The sequence below is a fragment of the Melanostigma gelatinosum genome, assembly GCF_949748355.1.
Source record: "Melanostigma gelatinosum genome assembly, chromosome: 21".
In the NCBI taxonomy this organism is placed as follows: domain Eukaryota; kingdom Metazoa; phylum Chordata; class Actinopteri; order Perciformes; family Zoarcidae; genus Melanostigma; species Melanostigma gelatinosum.
Window position 1 is genome coordinate 6,298,042 of NC_136654.1, and position 16,948 is coordinate 6,314,989.

The 16,948-nt window shown below is 43.3% G+C and overlaps 3 protein-coding genes across 9 annotated transcripts in view; 1 reads left to right on the forward strand and 2 right to left on the reverse strand.

The window, feature by feature from the left end:
• Positions 1-1,085: 1,085 nt before the first annotated feature.
• On the reverse strand, positions 1,086-6,117 carry fam234a (family with sequence similarity 234 member A). 2 transcript variants are annotated; one of them, XM_079293597.1, is made up of 12 exons: positions 6,089-6,117; positions 4,761-5,063; positions 4,572-4,676; positions 4,308-4,490; positions 3,970-4,094; positions 3,706-3,838; positions 3,331-3,463; positions 3,067-3,210; positions 2,779-2,860; positions 2,527-2,679; positions 2,340-2,442; positions 1,086-2,215 (listed from the first exon to the last, which is right to left on the reverse strand). In XM_079293597.1, exons 2-12 carry the CDS (start codon positions 5,029-5,031, stop codon positions 2,004-2,006), a joined length of 1,644 nt encoding a protein of 547 aa, XP_079149723.1. In that variant the 5' UTR covers positions 5,032-5,063; positions 6,089-6,117; the 3' UTR covers positions 1,086-2,003. The 2 variants fall into 2 exon arrangements, with proteins under 2 accessions (XP_079149723.1, XP_079149722.1); XM_079293596.1 differs by lacking the exon at positions 6,089-6,117 and adding an exon at positions 5,794-5,890.
• A 974-nt stretch (positions 6,118-7,091) lies between these two features.
• luc7l (LUC7-like) lies at positions 7,092-13,536 on the forward strand. 6 transcript variants are annotated; one of them, XM_079293609.1, is made up of 12 exons: positions 7,149-7,287; positions 8,702-8,772; positions 9,135-9,201; positions 9,903-9,997; positions 10,160-10,258; positions 10,864-10,974; positions 11,063-11,206; positions 11,324-11,500; positions 11,628-11,716; positions 11,811-11,840; positions 11,931-12,092; positions 12,255-13,536. In XM_079293609.1, exons 3-12 carry the CDS (start codon positions 9,168-9,170, stop codon positions 12,373-12,375), a joined length of 1,062 nt encoding a protein of 353 aa, XP_079149735.1. In that variant the 5' UTR covers positions 7,149-7,287; positions 8,702-8,772; positions 9,135-9,167; the 3' UTR covers positions 12,376-13,536. The 6 variants fall into 6 exon arrangements, with proteins under 6 accessions (XP_079149734.1, XP_079149735.1, XP_079149736.1 ...); XM_079293610.1 differs by having other exon boundaries at positions 9,135-9,177; XM_079293607.1 differs by having other exon boundaries at positions 9,135-9,997.
• A 123-nt stretch (positions 13,537-13,659) lies between these two features.
• Positions 13,660-16,948, reverse strand: part of eps8l1b (EPS8 signaling adaptor L1b) — a 5,980-nt gene continuing 2,691 nt past the window's right edge. Inside the window, exons 7-15 of the mRNA XM_079293598.1 lie at positions 16,856-16,948; positions 16,375-16,507; positions 15,744-15,775; positions 15,547-15,655; positions 15,305-15,430; positions 15,066-15,204; positions 14,698-14,863; positions 14,354-14,486; positions 13,660-13,968 (exon numbers count right to left, since the gene is read on the reverse strand). The exon at positions 16,856-16,948 is cut by the window's right edge and continues 56 nt beyond it. Of these exons, the coding sequence (XP_079149724.1) occupies positions 13,882-13,968; positions 14,354-14,486; positions 14,698-14,863; positions 15,066-15,204; positions 15,305-15,430; positions 15,547-15,655; positions 15,744-15,775; positions 16,375-16,507; positions 16,856-16,948 (1,018 nt within the window). The 3' untranslated portion in view covers positions 13,660-13,881. The remainder of the gene's footprint in view (positions 13,969-14,353; positions 14,487-14,697; positions 14,864-15,065; positions 15,205-15,304; positions 15,431-15,546; positions 15,656-15,743; positions 15,776-16,374; positions 16,508-16,855) is intronic.

Consider the following 16,948-nt stretch of genomic DNA (forward strand, 5'->3'; position numbering starts at 1 on the left):
TCTGTTAATATTTAATACTGTTCAAGACATAGCGGACAACTGAGCCACATAAATGTATCCTGAGATAGTTTAATGCAGAAGCTGTTGTACATTTCATGTAATTGGTAAGGAATGACTAATCAGTTATAGGACAGAGCATCGGTAGAGGAAAGGTGGAGGTGAAACATTTAGCTGCAAAGATTACATCCTTGCAGCTTTGGGAATGGCAGTCTTAGATCTTTCCTGGAAAGGTCCCCTCTTCTCTCTGGTCATCCCATTTCTGGGTGATAAGCGCGCCCGCGCGCACTGCGTATCAGTGATGTTGCAGTCGTGCAGTCTTATATTGGCATGGCGGACGCAGGTCACATTGAAATGACGAGCCATCACAGCTCAGACCACCCACACGGGTCTGCTCGACGTGACGTGATGAGCTGGGACACCACACAGCAGCAGCGTGGTGTTTGTTTTTAATGGTGATTCATTTCATGTTTGTCTCACAAGGCGGAAGTAATCTGCATTCAGCAGGCGTGATTTGAGTTAATCATTGAAACATGTTGTCACTAGTTCTGCTCTGTCAGGTGGTTTTGTTGGAGTTTTATTCGGGAAAGGCAGCTGCGCGTAACACGTCTTCATTCAGCTGATGAAATAAAAAGTGTATCCAAACCAGGAAGTGTTTCTAGGAAGTAGTCGGGTCACGTTCGGGGCAGCAGCGATGCTGTATATGAGTCCTATCAACTGTATTACGTCCTCATCAGTGGAGCTGGTGGCTTTTATGTGTTAGTGTCCGATTCCTCAGACTGACAGGACAGTTTTCACAGGGTTCAGAAAGTCACTGGGAAGTATTTCCTTGTGTTTGACATAAGATAAGCCAAATGACTAACTTGTTTTTTTATGACAAAATTAGTCTTTAAAGGATTTATTAATTCGGCAGTTTTTGTTTGGTCAAGTATTTAACTTGTTCTTTTCCTGAAGTCCACTGGTGGTGAATACAGGCTCAAGAAAATATTCTGAGCCGAACAGTGTACTTTCCACAGGTATTTTCTACTTTCACTGTATTTGCTCCTGTAATAAAACATATTTGAGATGACACAAAGGCAGTTATTTTTAAATAGTTTAATATTGCTCAAACTAAAAACAGAGTCAGGGAGAGAAACATCAGCTCTGACAAAAGGCCCACGGGTTTAAAACACTAATGTACAGCAAAAACAGGAAGCTCATTTTAACTTAAACTAAAACAAATCACTGACATAAAACCCACAGCAGTAACTTAATATCATGAGAACCTTTGAGACACAGCATTGAGTGGTTAAGTCAGTGTGCATTCAAGAACATCACTAGGTACAGCATCTTGGATTAAAAACGTTAAGGATACATCTTGATTATCGACAGTGCCATTGACTACAAACAGAAAATGTACCTAAAAATGTAACCACAGTGTAAGGTTGGTGGGGTTTCTGTCATATTTCAAGTTTCAGCATAGACCTGTCTGTTGTACTGCACAGGTTTTAGGAAAGATACCAAGAGAAAAGCCCTACGATTGTGCCTTTTAGGCTGCTATCATTTAATAAAATACACTTTGAACGACCACCTTCTGAGTTCAAAGCCCAGTATGATGAAGGTGCATAGATTCAAATAATAACCCAGCCTCTGCAATTAAAAAAAAGAGCTTAGCATTAATGCATGAAAGTGCTAGAAACAGTACTGCATGGCAGGAACTCTTGATGGATTTATCAGCAGGAGAGGAGCAGACATGCTGTGCGATTGTCGGATCAAACTTGTGATCGTGTGGATGCAGTCAAGTCTGAAAACAGATAATGCCAAGTTTGTCCAAAGGAGATTAATGGAAGAGCTCCGTCAAATCAAGTCGACCCGAGTCTCTCAACACAAAAGGATTTTTTTGGTTGTCAGCAGTTTGAAAGTCATAGCTAGTGTACACACTTTGGTTTTTAATTACGCCACCACAAAGTCAGCTGTGCCTAAATGGTTTCAACACTGAGGACACACTCATTTTACAGTTGGTCCTTTCACCAATCGCTGAAGCGGAGACGATTGAAGGCCTCTCTGATGACTTCATCGGTCTCTGTACTTCCGCCGGTACCAATAGGGCACACTTTGCTGTCTGGGACGTCCTGCTTCAGCTTTCGCTTGCTGAGGACCACGGTGCCTTCAGCTCCCTCCGTGCCAGGACCTGTCAGCAGGATGTAGGCAGCGTGGCGTCCATTCTCCAACAGAGTGGCTGAGACACAAACACAGTCACACAAAGAGCTGGACCCCGTGTTTCCCCCATCCCTCCAACCACTCATTCACAAGTTGGTACAGGACAATATCACCTCATTAAAGCATAGGAAAATCACGAGCACCTTTAAATGCTACGATGTGGTCCATGACAGTGGTCGACTGCAGGAGGACTTTAGAATAGAGAGGGTGGAGCAAGTAAGAATGTCGATCACTTGCAAATGGTTCCTGGAATGAAACATTTGAGTCTGATTAGCATTAAGTGTAAGAATCCGGTAACATGCATCTTTTTAATGAAGACAGCGTACTTACAGATGAGTTGGTCACCGAGGGCAGCATGCCCCAAAACATAAAGACTGAGAAGGAGTTGGTGGTGTGTATCGAGGCGGGTCTCGGCGAGTTCGGACTGGCCAAAAGGTTGACTTCCCACAGCACACCACCGGACTTCCCATCAAGAATCATTACCTGCATAACACACAGACAGTGGTACAGGGAATGCATGATTCGATATGCATCACCGCATTAGAGAAGCTGGACAGAAAGTTACATTTAGGTACGTCTTACCCTCTTTGTGTTGTTGCCAATATCCTCCTCGACCACAACATCGAGGACGTCGTCTTTGTTAAAGTGGCCAAAGGAGGGCTCACTGAACGAACGTCAACGCAGAGGAGAAGATTCATTTGACTCAACCAGCGTGGTTATAATGACCTCATATAGTTTACATGACCAGGATGTATCTACAGATCTGATTTTTCTGACAACACAATTTGAGTCCGAGCCAAACACCGTATCTTGCATTGTGCTGAAACAGTCATTGGTATGTACAATACAAAAATCTAACTGAAGGGTTACCTGAGGATTGAGCTCGTACTGAATCTCCACAGTAGCTGCAAATGTTTTCCGTCAACTACCGCCACCTCGTTTCCAGTCACGAGCAGCAGGTCGGGTGTACCACCCGTTACTCCTATTCTTAGCACTTGTCTCACTGAATCAGATCTACAAAGCAGAAATAAATGAGCAAAAGTTTCTGGCTAAAGCCACGACGACAGCGTGCTGTTGAGAGAAATCTCTGTTGTTGAAGTGATAACCAAAAGGCCAATGTATTCTGCTTCTTACTCGTAGACGGGCACGAGGCCAGATGTTGCGCTGGCATTCTTCTCCCAGTGTTTGTCCTTCTTGAGGCCCATCTCCATCCCTGCTTTAGCCTTGGCAGCAATCTTCCACAGTGCCAGTCCATACAAGCCCGTGTCTGTGAATGAGCACAAGATTACTCTCTGCTGCCATCAAGTGTATAGGACATCCAGTATATATCTATGTACAACAGTTGTGTTAGACCTTGAAGTTAAGTTTTCACGGACCTGCAGTTTTAATTTCTAACACATCTTAACTATTGAAATGCAGTGCAGCACTCATTTTTCAGACCAGATCAGACCAGATCTGATCTGGTCTGGTCTGGTCTGAATAATGTCAAAGCTTGTTTAAGACACGAACCTTTTTGCAGTAGCACATAGTAAGAACCTTGCGTAGTGCGATGGAGAAGGTGATTGGCCGTCTCTGTGGAGTCGAGAACCACCGTAGAGCCTATCTGGACGCCTGTGTTCCCTGAGAGGAATGCCAGCTGAGTCTGCAGATACAACGTGAGAAATCATCATCGTCAAACGAAAAACTCAAAAAACACAATGCGACTCTGCTCCTTGCACCGTGCGCCAGGAGCAGAGTAAGGAAATAAATGCATGACAGCACCGGTGTAGTTACCTGTGTGTTGTCATGTGCCACCAGAGCCACATCGCTGACCTTGTCCCCATCCAGATCTGGGACGATGAGAACAGGCACGGTGCCGTTCAGACCGGGAGGCTGAGGGTGCTGCCACATGATGTCACCTGTAGACGCATCACACAGGAAGGGGACACTCGATCAGATTCAGTGCATCTGATTTTAGTTGCTTTACATCCTTGCCTGAATTGTTACAACGAATTTGAAAATATTTTTGTTGCTATGATTGCACAGATCTGCAAAAGCTGTATCGCAAATGCACATTGTGAAAATGCGATTTAATCGATAGTATACATAACAGAGAGTAATGAGTCACCAACCAGAGTATTTGTCGACAGCTGTGAGTTGGTCAGAATGGGCCAGCAGACAGTCCCAGGTTCTGCCTTTCTCCTCATCCAGACCACACTGGGCCCAGTGGAACTCGGGGGCCAGCGGGCGCTCCCACAGCGTCTCTCCATCGGTCCCATCCACTGCCAACACAAACGCACATGCCGAGGGAAGACCTGAAAAACACAGTGTCTCTGAATTACACATCGTTTCCTCCTGATTAATGAATAAATGAAATTGAATTGAACACTTTATACCTGCGTCAGTACAGTTGTTCAGACTGCTTGTGTTTTTGAAGACAAACAGGACATCCATCACCTTGTCTTTGCTCGCATCTTCAATAGCTAGGAAGTCATAGGTCACTGTGGCAGAGAGGGAGGTAAAAGTAGTGAAGCCCCACAAACGATACAACACCACCAAGCAGTGAAATGCACAGTCTTACACACCTGCTTCAGAGAAAGTCCTGTTCCAGCTAACGAGATACTGTGGTCTGACGGGGCAGGGGATGATGAATGAGAAGGCAAACACTATGGTGAGGCAGAGGAACAAGGAGAAGAAGAAGACTGCAGTTCGCCAATGGGTCAGTTTGGAAAAACCCAAGACTTCCTTACAACTCTTCTTCTTCAGCTCTGATGCTGATGGCACTGTTCCCGTCTCTGCCCCGTCCTCTCCCCTCTTCAGAGGGTCGCCTTCAGTGGCACTGCCCGTGGTCTCCATTGTTGCCTCAATGCATTACCCGGCCCACAGATCTATTAAACGGGGAAAAGAGCTTACTTAAGGTAAGAACCGTACCTCAATATGGTGCTGGTCTTAAATAAACGTGTACATGACAAAACCCCTGCGTATTTACTACACAGTGAATAGTCCTATTATGGCATAGAGGTTGCTGCTGTATCTGTCCAAGTGTGGAGCAAACTACAAACCTGCATGTGTCAAATAAAACCAGCAATAATTACAGACAAAAGTCAAAGCACATGGAGGAATACTGCAGGCAGCAGTGTGTGTTGATACAGTTATTTCTGCTGCATCAAACTTTGTTTGTGGATCTGACTACAGAGATTTCTCAGCACAATGACAACAAACCCATAATGACAAATCACCATCACCGAGGCGAGCACACCCTGTTATTTGTTGTACAGCCACGGGCTTACCACTCGTAAGTACCTAACTTGCGTAACGTCAAGCTAATTTGCTGTCAAGACTATTTAAAAATTCGAGCATTTACGCTACGATGTTAGCTTAGTAACTGTTAGCCCAAGAACAACGTAACTTAATCTCCGAGTATTTCCATGCTGGATAGTTAACGTTACTTGTTAGCGAGCTTTGGTCTGGAAAGTTCACGGCTCACATCTGGTTAGTTTGCTAACTTGTTGAACAAAGGCCTTGCGGAAGAAGGACTACGGGCTAAGGTTATCGCGAAAGTCCCGCCACTTGACGTTCAAATTAAGAATTTTCACTGACTCAAAATACAATTCTTACTTTACTCTCCACTATCGTCTTTAGTCGTCACTTGTGAGGCTAACTACAGGTAGTAGGCCCGGGACACACACTAGCGGAGCTGCCTGTCACCCTCAGCTGCGTAAACAAATCCCAGGCACGCCCACTTTTACCAGTGATATTTTTGCCCTGAGGTATTCTCTCAGGTGGACCATTTTCTGCCTACTTTGAAGATCCATGGACCCAAAAGAGGTGAAATAAACAAACTACGAAACTACGCAAAAGGCCAATATTCTCGAAACTCAATCTAAATATAAATAAGGGATAGGGGAGCTACCAGGGACAACAGTCGTGCTGCCTGAGAGGTTAGAACAGGGCCAAAACTGCAGCCATCCAGCATACGTCACCAGGCCGGCAACGAATCATCGTAAAAACCCCGCCCCCTCTCGGGACTCGGACACCATGAAAGAAAACTCGCTGTCTCGTGTAAAGAGAAACGGGAAAATACAGAAACATGTGTCGCGGGTAAACCAAGGCTTTCACACGCTGTACGTGAATAGTCACTTTCCGTGCTCAATGATGTTGTGATAGATGCATTAGCTTAGCTTGCTTGAGTGGGAGGCTGCTGCAATAATACTGTCGTCTCCAACTAAATTTCAGCCTGAACATCAAACAGTTGGCTGTGAACAGGTTGATTATTTACTGACAAAACTAAGCCTCATGATATCTGTCATTTAAATATGTAGCGTGATAGATGTCCGGATGAACACTAACGACCACCGTGTTGGGTCAACGTTTGTTTAACAACAAATAAATGCAAACGTGTCAAAGTTACAATCCAAACACACGTCTTTGACATTTTCTTCTTCGACTGATTTACATCAGTTGGCATCGATCTTATTGGTGCATTACCGCCACCTTCTGCTCCGGAGTATGGATCAGACAATAGACTTGCAATATTTCCACCAAAACAAACAAAACATAAACACATAAAAGTAAATATAAAGTACCACACATACTGAATTAACCAACCTATATTTTATCATCCATGTCTTACACTCTCGTGTCGTGGACATCTATGGGATCTATGGCTGCAAAAGGGGGCGTGGCCTCGCAGTTTCCTCGGAGTACCCGGATGTGCCGGCCCGACGATTTTTCGCTCAAGTCGCTCTGATTGGTTTATTCGCGTGTTCTCAAATGTTACAATTGGTCGTTTCTTATTATAAAATCCATTGGTCGGTTTTTTCACTCAACGTCCATCCCCTTAGTTAAGCTAAGCGAAACTTTCAAACAGGGCCTGTCGCTGTCGTCATTTCCCTCATATCAAACGGAAACTGGCAAGTCCACCAAATAGAGAAAAGCGACGAGAGGTGATGCTTTGGCGAATATATAATCGAATAGCTTAACAAAAACACTAAGGAGCTGTTTGCAGTTGCTCGCTTTTATATAGCGCTGTCGACGAAAGACCCACAACAATGTCTGCCCAAGCTCAAATGAGAGCGTTGCTCGACCAGCTCATGGGAACAGCGAGGGACGGTGAGTCGCTGTTGCATGCTAGCTGAGCTAGCTAGCCAAGATGGAGCCACTGCTGCGTCTGGCTTGTGTTGGTGTGTGATGGCAGACCTGCATGAATGGATATAGTACTGCAGAGGGCTGTGTAAAATACAGTAACATTAGAGTCAAGTAGATTCTACGGATTAACGTGAGGATTTAATGTTTGTATCCATTAAACATCAGGTTGATTTAAATAGTGAGTCACTGTTTTAGTTTTCTCTTTATTTCAGCATTACCTACATTTCTAGCTTTAGCTAAGTTAGCTACCATGCTACCTAGCTTTGAACGATCTACAACAATTTATCAATCCATGGCATTCATTAAAAAAACTATTGCTGTTTTGGTGGATAGCGTTAACGCCACTGCGTTACATTCACAAAAGTCAAAGTTGATAAGCTATAAAGAAGCCCCATGCTAAGCGTCTCACAGGGCCTGTCAGTTATTGCTGAATTAGTATCAGGCTTAATGAACTGTATTAACGTCACTCAACTAATACTTTTGATGATTTGACATCGTCATAATGTGAGAGGGCCGGTGTATAAGATTATTAGCATCGATGTCCTCTGAAGCTCATTAGTGTTGGAAACTACTTTCATCTCTAAAAGTAAAAATACTCAACGACGAGCAAAGGTCCTGTGTTCATAATCTTTCCACAGTAAAACTCCCCAAGCATGATTAGCAAGATCATGCTGAAATCCTGCATATTAGGCAAAACACTTGATATGCAGTACATTATTACCATTTTGTATTGCAAGTTGATCATAATTTGATCAGCTAAGCAATCTGTACCTCCAGCTGTCAGAGTACTCCAGCAGGGAGTAAAAAGTACAATATGTTCCTCTTGGTAGAAGCATAATGTAGCATTCCATGGTAATATTCAAGTAAGGCAAAAGTACATTAAGTTTGCACTTGATTTTACGAAAATGAGCTGCAATGCTTCTCGTTATTTTAATGAATTATAATCTAATTTAAAAGTGATATCTATGTGACCTACTAACCTATATTTGGTTAAGCCATACAAATCTAAATCTGTTGTAAAAACAAATTAATGCTGTTATCCTTAGCAAGGCACTTTGACTTGCTAAAATACCAGTTTAGTAATTGCTTCCAGCAATTTGGATACAAACATTAAGAGGTAACCCAGCTGTCGAGTCTGATTTTCATGGGCAGAAGTGACAGCTTAGTGCTGCCCTGTTATTGTATAAATCAGAGGTTCATCCTGACAGTTGATTGAATGGAACGGTGGATTATATTTTATAATTTGATCTCAACAGTAATAATGAATTTGTGTTGTGAGTTTGTGGGTGTATGTGTGATGAGATTGATATCAAATTCTTCCCATACATTTGTTGCATACAAACTGAACAATTGTGGCCCCTTTATTTTATTCATTAAGGTTCAGTGTATCTTTGCCAGCCTACAACAATCTGCAAAGGAGTTGCAGAAAATCCTCATGTTCATCGAGCCGTGAGTCACACATAATTTTTAAAGCTGTTATGATGAATATCCAAACCATTTGTTTGCCTTCCGGAAGTTATTGTAGCTTTTTTTTTTAAACCTTTTTTTTTTTTAGTCACACAAATGGGTATATCTTCAGTGGCACTAGAACTACAATTTGCAGTAGTTTTATGCAGCTTGAGCTAAGACGTCTGATCGCGCAGAATCCAAAGGAGCAGTTCTCAGTTTTCAGAAGGCAATTTTAGCAATCATCGAAGAAGAAAAACAAACAAACTTGGCACACATCATTTACAATCTGACTTGTGTATGACTCCCAACTTCTTACTACAGGTATGGTCAAGAAAACTGTGCCCATTTATACTTTTCTACAGCGGGTTTAAAATTCTGCAGCTGAGGTCTTGGAGATGCAGAAGGGTACAGTATGTGGTGCAGATCGCAGTGTGTATAAACTAATTTTTTTCCTTGGAATTCTTTTATACTTTTGTTTTCAATTTCTTTTCAATGTTTCGTATTTGTAAAAGGCTTGGCTGGAACATTTGTCTGAAATGTTTACATCTTCCCTGTATAGTCGTATGCATTGAAGTGTCATGAAAACATTACAGAATCAAGGTACCCCTGTTCACACAAGTTAATTGAAATACAAGTTCATATTTATTTACCTGTTTTGTGTCCTTATTAGCTTAATCTCATGATGCTCCACTTTTACAGAGGAGACACTGAGCCTTATCACAAGTTAAACTGAGTTGAGGCTCTAACATAGCCATGTTTTTGTTGAGGCTTGGGTATGGTAAGCACCAAGAATAATAGGAAGTTCCATATGCAGAGCCACATGTAACTTTTACGCCTTCAATCTTGACACATAAATGGATGATAAACAGTCCAGCGGAGACACAGTATTTATTATTGGTTGTTAATGTCATACAAATGAAATGTCTGTAACACTTTGACAATCAGAAATAAAATAATTGGTTTTCACTCATTTAGGTGGGTACAGAATCCTTGAATGCAGTTATAGTGACTCATATCTGCCCGTTTCATGTTGTACAATTACAGTCATGTATATGAAAGCACTGGTGACCTCGCCCCTGATAGCAAATATGTGAGGTCTTTCTCACTGGTCGTTTTTTGGACTGTTTCAGGGGATGAGACGCGACAGAGGGTCAAGTTCACTGACGAGCGAGTCTGCAAAAGTCATCTTCTGAACTGCTGTCCACATGACATCCTGTCTGGAACTGTAAGTGGCCTGCAATCATGGTCTGACTACTGAAAGTTACTCCAGTACATTAAATCAGTATAATGCTGAAATAAAGAAACTGAACTATGTAATCTTAAATCATTTGATATTATGTCTGAGTTTGTGCAGTTTGAGTCATGTCTGCTTGTGTTTTGGTGATAGCGTATGGACCTGGGAGAGTGCACGAAGATCCATGACCTGGCACTTCGGGCAGATTATGAAATTGCTTCCAAGGACAGAGATCTGTTCTTTGAGCTTGACGTAAGTGCTGTCCTGCAAAATAAATGTGTGTGTGTGTGTGTGTGTGTGTGTGTATGTATGTATGTATGTATGTATGTATGTATATGTATGTATGTGTATATATATATATATGTGTATGTATGTATGTATATATACGTATGTATATATATATGTATACGGTATAATACCGTTGTGCAGATTATAGAATGCTGTAGAAAAACAGATTAATTCTAGGTGTCTTGGCTTTGAAGAAAACTATAACCTTGCTGTTGCTTTAAGTATGAAAATCAAGTGGTTAACAGCCAGTGACGGTAGTTCATCATTTAGCGTAACCACAGTTTCCAAATCCAAACTCGATCTTTTATATCGGCAAAGTTGGCTATTTTTAACAACTTGTGTGACAATGTACTTTTTGTTGCCCTTGTTAATGATGCTACAATGGTTGAGTTGCAGCCACGAAACGACAGTTTTAGACAACATATGCATGTTTATGTCCATCACTCTTAATCAGATGATTGATGAAAATCAGCATAGGCCTCCTGAAAGATTTCTGTGGCTGTATTCAAATCTACCACGTTACATATTTAAGTCGGTTTCTTTGCGGACACATTTTCTCTTTCCAAAAGGCGGTGGATCACCTGGAGTCCTTCATTGCCGACTGCGACCGGAGGACAGAATTGGCCAAGAAGCGCCTGGCTGAGACTCAGGAAGAGATCAGTGCTGAGGTGGCAGCAAAGGTTAGTGACACAAGATGCAGCATGTAGCTTGCTATAACAGTGTTTTGGGAAAGATGGAGGTCAATTGTGTTGTTTCCGCTGCTCGCAGGCAGAGAAGGTTCATGAGCTGAATGAAGAAATAGGGAAGCTCCTGGCCAAGGCGGAGCAGCTTGGAGCGGAGGGCAACGTCGACGAGGCCCAGAAGGTCCTGCAGGAAGTCGAGAAGGTCCGCACTAAGAAGAAGGATGCAGAGGTGAGGAAGAAGTACTTGGGAGGTGCTTCCAGCGAAGGATGATGTGCTGCTGTTCCATGTATTAATAATTCCATTTTATCCTTAAATGCATCTCTTTTTCCTTTTCCGTCTCCTCAGGAAGAGTACAGGAACTCCATGCCAGCCTCCAGCTTTCAGCAGCAGAAGCTGCGGGTGTGCGAGGTGTGCTCCGCTTACCTGGGTCTCCATGACAATGACCGTCGTTTGGCTGATCATTTTGGTGGGAAGCTTCATCTGGGCTTCATCCAGATCAGAGAGAAACTGGACCTACTAAAGGTATGTGCAAGTCTGTCCTACCATGTACTAGAAAACACACCAAAGAAGAAATGGGCCATAAACCGTCCTGAGGTTTGGAGACGGATGGTTTCGCCTCTAATTGGCGATGCGTTTTTATTTTGATCAGAAAACTGTGGTCGAAAAGCAGGAGAAAAGGAACCAGGAGCGCTTAAAGAGACGAGAAGAGAGGGAGAAAGAGGAAAAGATGAAGAAGAGGTGAGTGCAGACATTTATGGGAGTTTATTTGTTGTTTGAAGTGAATGTTTTTAACTTGTTTCAACTTGTGGTTTTGTATCCGATTATTTCATAGGACCCGATCACGGAGCAGAGAGCATAAAAGGTGAGGAAGTCGCTCCATGAATCCACAGTTGAAATCGATCAGTATCGAAGGTAAATCGTAGCTCAAGTGGTGTCCGTTGTTTTGGGTCAGGTCCCGTTCTCGTGACCGCAGAAGGAAGCGCTCGCGCTCCGCATCACGAGAAAAGCGCCGCTCGCACTCGCGCTCCAGGGAGAGGAAGAGAAGGCATCGCAGCCGATCCCGCTCTCGCAGCAGAGGACACCGTCACAACCACGAGCAGAGCTCCAGACACAAGTAAATACACAACCAAGCCCCCACAGAATGGAACCGTTCACTCATGAATTTTAAATAATCACTGAGTAATACTCATCCTGTTTGAGCTTATGATTTGGTTCTTTACAAATACACCCTGGCTTTTGTGCTACACTGAATATCTCGGCCCGTCTTGTCCCCCAGGTCGTCCAGGGACCGAGAGCGCTCATCCAGAGACGGGTCACGGGAGCGAGACAGGAAGGACGGTATGAACGGCAGGTCAGACTCCCGCCGCGCAGACGACAGGGACGTGGGGGACCTCTGAGGACCAAACTCCATCCATCACGCCACACTGCCTCCTCCCGTCTCTCTCACCTGTCTGTCCATTTATAACAACCTAATGTCACACGCAGTCATCGCCTTGACCCATTCTCCCGCCTGCCTCCTTTCTTTGCTTTAACAGTGTATGCATCCGACCCAGAGTGTACACGTACATATATATCAGAAGATTTCATTTGAAAATGTTGGGGAGTTAGTTGTTGATCAGTAGTGGAGTGTATTGTAATACCCACATCTGTGACTTGGTGGCTGTCTGTATCTAACACACGCGTCTTGTTGTAAACTACCCCGCGATGTGTCCAACAGATAAAGCAAACACAAACAGAAAAGTGTAAGTGATCCATAGTATTATTAACTGATGGTCTTTGGATACCAAATCTGTCTGCATATCTTATATCTGAATATGTTTTGGACTGATTGATTGTTGTGGTCTGAAGAGCCTCGTCCCATCAATAAGGTATTTTTTTTTTTTTTTTTTTTTTTCCATCTCCCTCTGAAGATTTTTCACCAGCTCCTGATAAACTGCAGGAGTGCAGTTCCCGAATATCTGTCCACATTTTTCCTTGGTCCCGTACTTAGTTCGCTAAAGCCCGGTTACATTTTTAGGAACCCAATTCAAAACCAAAAGGTTAAAGTTATGAATATTAGTATCGTATCAACCTTGTGTTTCCCATTGTCCACTTCTTCTTTTGGCTAATCAACTGTTATCTTATGCTGCCGGTAGTGAAGGGAACTATTTGATTGAGAGTTTGGCCGGTATAAGTAAACTTGTTTTGAATTGTATCGGTGGCACGGTTCTTCTTTTATATTTTGATTCCATCTTGATTTCTTTTATTTAAGATCAATTGTAACTTCAAAATTCGTGGCGGCATGTGAAGCAGTAGGTTCAGAAATTATACATTGTAAGTTCAATGCCAGAACTGTACATACCTTTTTTTATTAGTCTTTGTGTTGGTCCAATTTGGACAAATTCCTCTGAATAGATTTATAATTGCAAACAGATTTGAATGGATGCATTGCTTTACCTAATGTGTGAAGTCACATCTGTTTATGTTCTGCTGGAAATCTTTCTTTAAAGTCTCAATAAAAATTAAAAAAGAATCTCCATTTCAATTTCCATGGTCTTGTCAATGCATGTTAGTCAGGGTTGAATTATTAGGCAAGTATTCTACAAACAAATACACTTAAGTTAGTCCTTCCCTACTAGAAAGAAAGGAGACAGAAGAAAACTATTCACTTTCAAATAAACAACATGCATTAAATGGTGAACTCAAATTTAACTATTTAATTTGCACATTTCTGATTCGCTGCCAAATACTTTAGTTTTAAGATGACTCAATCGTGTCATAATGGCCCTGAGAGCAAGATGGTCACTGTCGCATGTTCCCTCGTGAATATAATTAACAATTCAGGCGTTCACTCTCGGGTGACTGCACTACCGGAAGAACACAATCCTCCATCTGAAAGTCTTCGTGATGAAGACGCCTGCTGCTCACAATGTGCTGCTCTCCAGTTCCAGATCCACCTTCATTTTCTGTTTCTCCATGACCGCCTCCAACTCTGTGGCCCTTCTGGCATCCTGTAAATAGCACAAGCAAATTAGACCAGGTGAGGGATAAAAGGCTCACTATTTGTATTGACCAGAGTTCTATGTGGTCATGTAGAGATCTATATTTCTACATGCTTAAGCATCTGACATTATCAACTAGTTGGTTTCAGTGAAAAAAGGTTTTCGTGCCATTTGTTTTTCCAGTCAACAAGTAGCACTTACAGAAACACATTAAATGGATGTAGAATCAGCTCTTGAGTTCATTTTCCAACTACTTTATTCTGGTTGAAATCTCTACACACCCTCAAATAGTGACTTGCTTCTTCAGCTGTCAAATGTGTTCTGAGCTTCCTCAATCATTTTGTAATTGGTTAACTTTGATAGAAAATAAAGCCATAATTGTTTTTGAACTCGCCTCCAGCAGTGATCTCTGTACAGCGAGTTGACTGTAGACTCTGGCGCCCTCCTCTGGAATCACAGCTCGTAGCTCCTCCTTGTTGAGGGAGAAGAGCTGGGCACCTGTCAGCACTCCCAAACATGTCACCGCCCTGAGGGACAAAAAGGACAAATGACTCCAAAGAAAACGTAAACTCTTCTCTTATTCTTATTTCCTTTTTCTAGGTGTTTCAGTCTTAAAAGGTAGGAGGTCACTGATGTTGATCTTTTGATGAACCGATAACATTGTGCTTGGAGAACTCCCAGCGCGTAAACATCATGTGGTGAATCTGGTCAGCAGTCAACAGTAATGAGGTCACTCACGGTTCACTGAAGCCCTTCCCTTGGAGCCACTCGGCTACCTCGTCTGGAGGAGAGTGGTAGTCCAGAGGCACGGAGGTCTCTGAGGAGCGAGGGATGACCAGCGGTTTGTTCAGATTGGTCTTTCCATTGGTCAGTCGCTGGAGCAGCTCGTCATTCATCAACATCACTGGGAAGATTAAAAGTGACATAATTAAGCACATGTCAATGTGTAGCTTTTTGGTGTACTTGACAGTTTGTGCTTTTTTTTATCTCTGACTCAGACAATATCTGCGCCAGGTCCGAGACTCTAAGGACATTTCAGCACCCCATATTCAATCCACCTTTTCACAGCATTCATGCGCCACACCTCCTACACAATAGTCTGATACCTTGTTTGTCTTGGTCCTGTCCAGATGGTATATGCTGACTGTATGGGCGCTGGGGCGAGTGGGTGGGGGCCTGGTGCGAAGTGGGAGAGCTGGGTGGGACTGCAGAGAAAGACTTGGCGAGGGGAGGTGGCGCTGGAGCCTGCAGGAATGACAAAACCACAGTTGAATTCACGCAGGTGTGTACAGGTGAGAGCACACCCCTGTGGCTTGTGTGAGCCGTGTGTGTTTGTGCGTCTTACACTGGGGGGTTTATTGGTGACGGGGCTGTCTATGTGGGCCAAGGGATCCAGGATATTGAAGGGAACAAATCCGATCTGGTCGAACCGATTACGACACTTCCACCAGCGCTTGGACGACTCGATCACCTGTCGGACGGAGGAGTTGCTGTCAGTCAGCGTACCTTTGGGTGTGTCATGCTTCATGATGGGTACCTGAATGCACCGTGTACACGTTCTTACTGTGTACTACTTGACCTCATTACCTCTAGTGTCTCCCCTTGCTGCACTGAGAGCTCACTGCTGTTCCTGGCTATGAAGTCATACATGCAGCTGTAGATTCTCTCAGATTCTGGTGGGAGTGTGCTGCCGTCTCTGAGAGGAAAGGAGAGCGACACTGTTATCATGGGGTCGGAGGGGAAACTGCAGCAGCTGATTGAGTTGCTTCTTAAAGGTGACCTACGTTTCATCGGTGTCTGGAGGACACAGTTGGTGCTGTGGGTTAAAACGAGATGGACATTCATGAATATACAGACACAAGCATTAACAGGGCAGAGAGGCAAGTATAAAGGGTTATTATGTAGAGGGTTGGGGGTGGTTAACAAAATAAAATACTCATACACACAGCTTGTAGAGCAAGAGCTTTGACAGTTACCTGAGTACGAGCAAGCTTACAAAAGAAAAACCCAAAGTGTAAAGATGAGTCAAAATATTCTCCCAAAATTCCAAGTGCATTCATCAGCAAAAATACCTCTTTCAACAGTCATTTCAAGTCGCAATGGGAGCACCGTTAATAATCATTATGCCAAAAAACTGTTGACAGCATGGGAATACAAGGCCTTTGATAAATATCCACTGTATACAGAGGTACACTGAGGCAACTTTACAGGAAAGTTCATCTCCAGTGTTTATTGTACTTGGTATTTACGTATTATTGTGTGTCTGTAATTACGCTCACCCCCCGTGTTGTACTTTTACACACACACACACACACACACACACATATTTCAAATGCTCCTCTCTTGTGACACACCATGAATGGAGCCAATGTCCAACCCACATCACGGCCAGGTATGCCATGCCACTTGCTTTACCTGGAGGGCTTCATGTTTGTGCTGTGACTCGATCGGATCCTCCCAAACCTGCCCGTCTGCCCTCGAGGCCTCCGGCTTCCAGCCGTCCAAAAACACAGGAGTGTAGGGAGCTACAGGCCCTCTGAGCTGAGAGCTGAGAGAGCACACAGAGACACTGCATTGGTCCTTGATGCACTTGGGTTTTACTTGACAGTGTGAACAGCTAATACCAACCTTTACATTTAGATTCCATTTTCTAACAATAATAGATATCTCCACGTTGGTTAACTGTGGATTCAATAATCCAATAAGATAAGTCAGAAATACTTACACAAGAAAATGCGATCTTACTTTGAAGGAATGAGTATAATTAATTATCTCAGGAGAAGCCAGGTCAGCCAAGTAGAACTGGATTCTTTTATTTTTTTACTGAATATATTTGATATTATCTAATATGTATTCCGCTATTACACTGGCTGACCAAGTGGTTGTTGGTACTGACCGCGGGAGCGTCCAGTTGGGACCCAGAGACGTCCACAGCTGCCTCTCCTCCTCGCTCAGGTTGTCTTTTAGCAGGAAGACAGCAGAGCTGGTC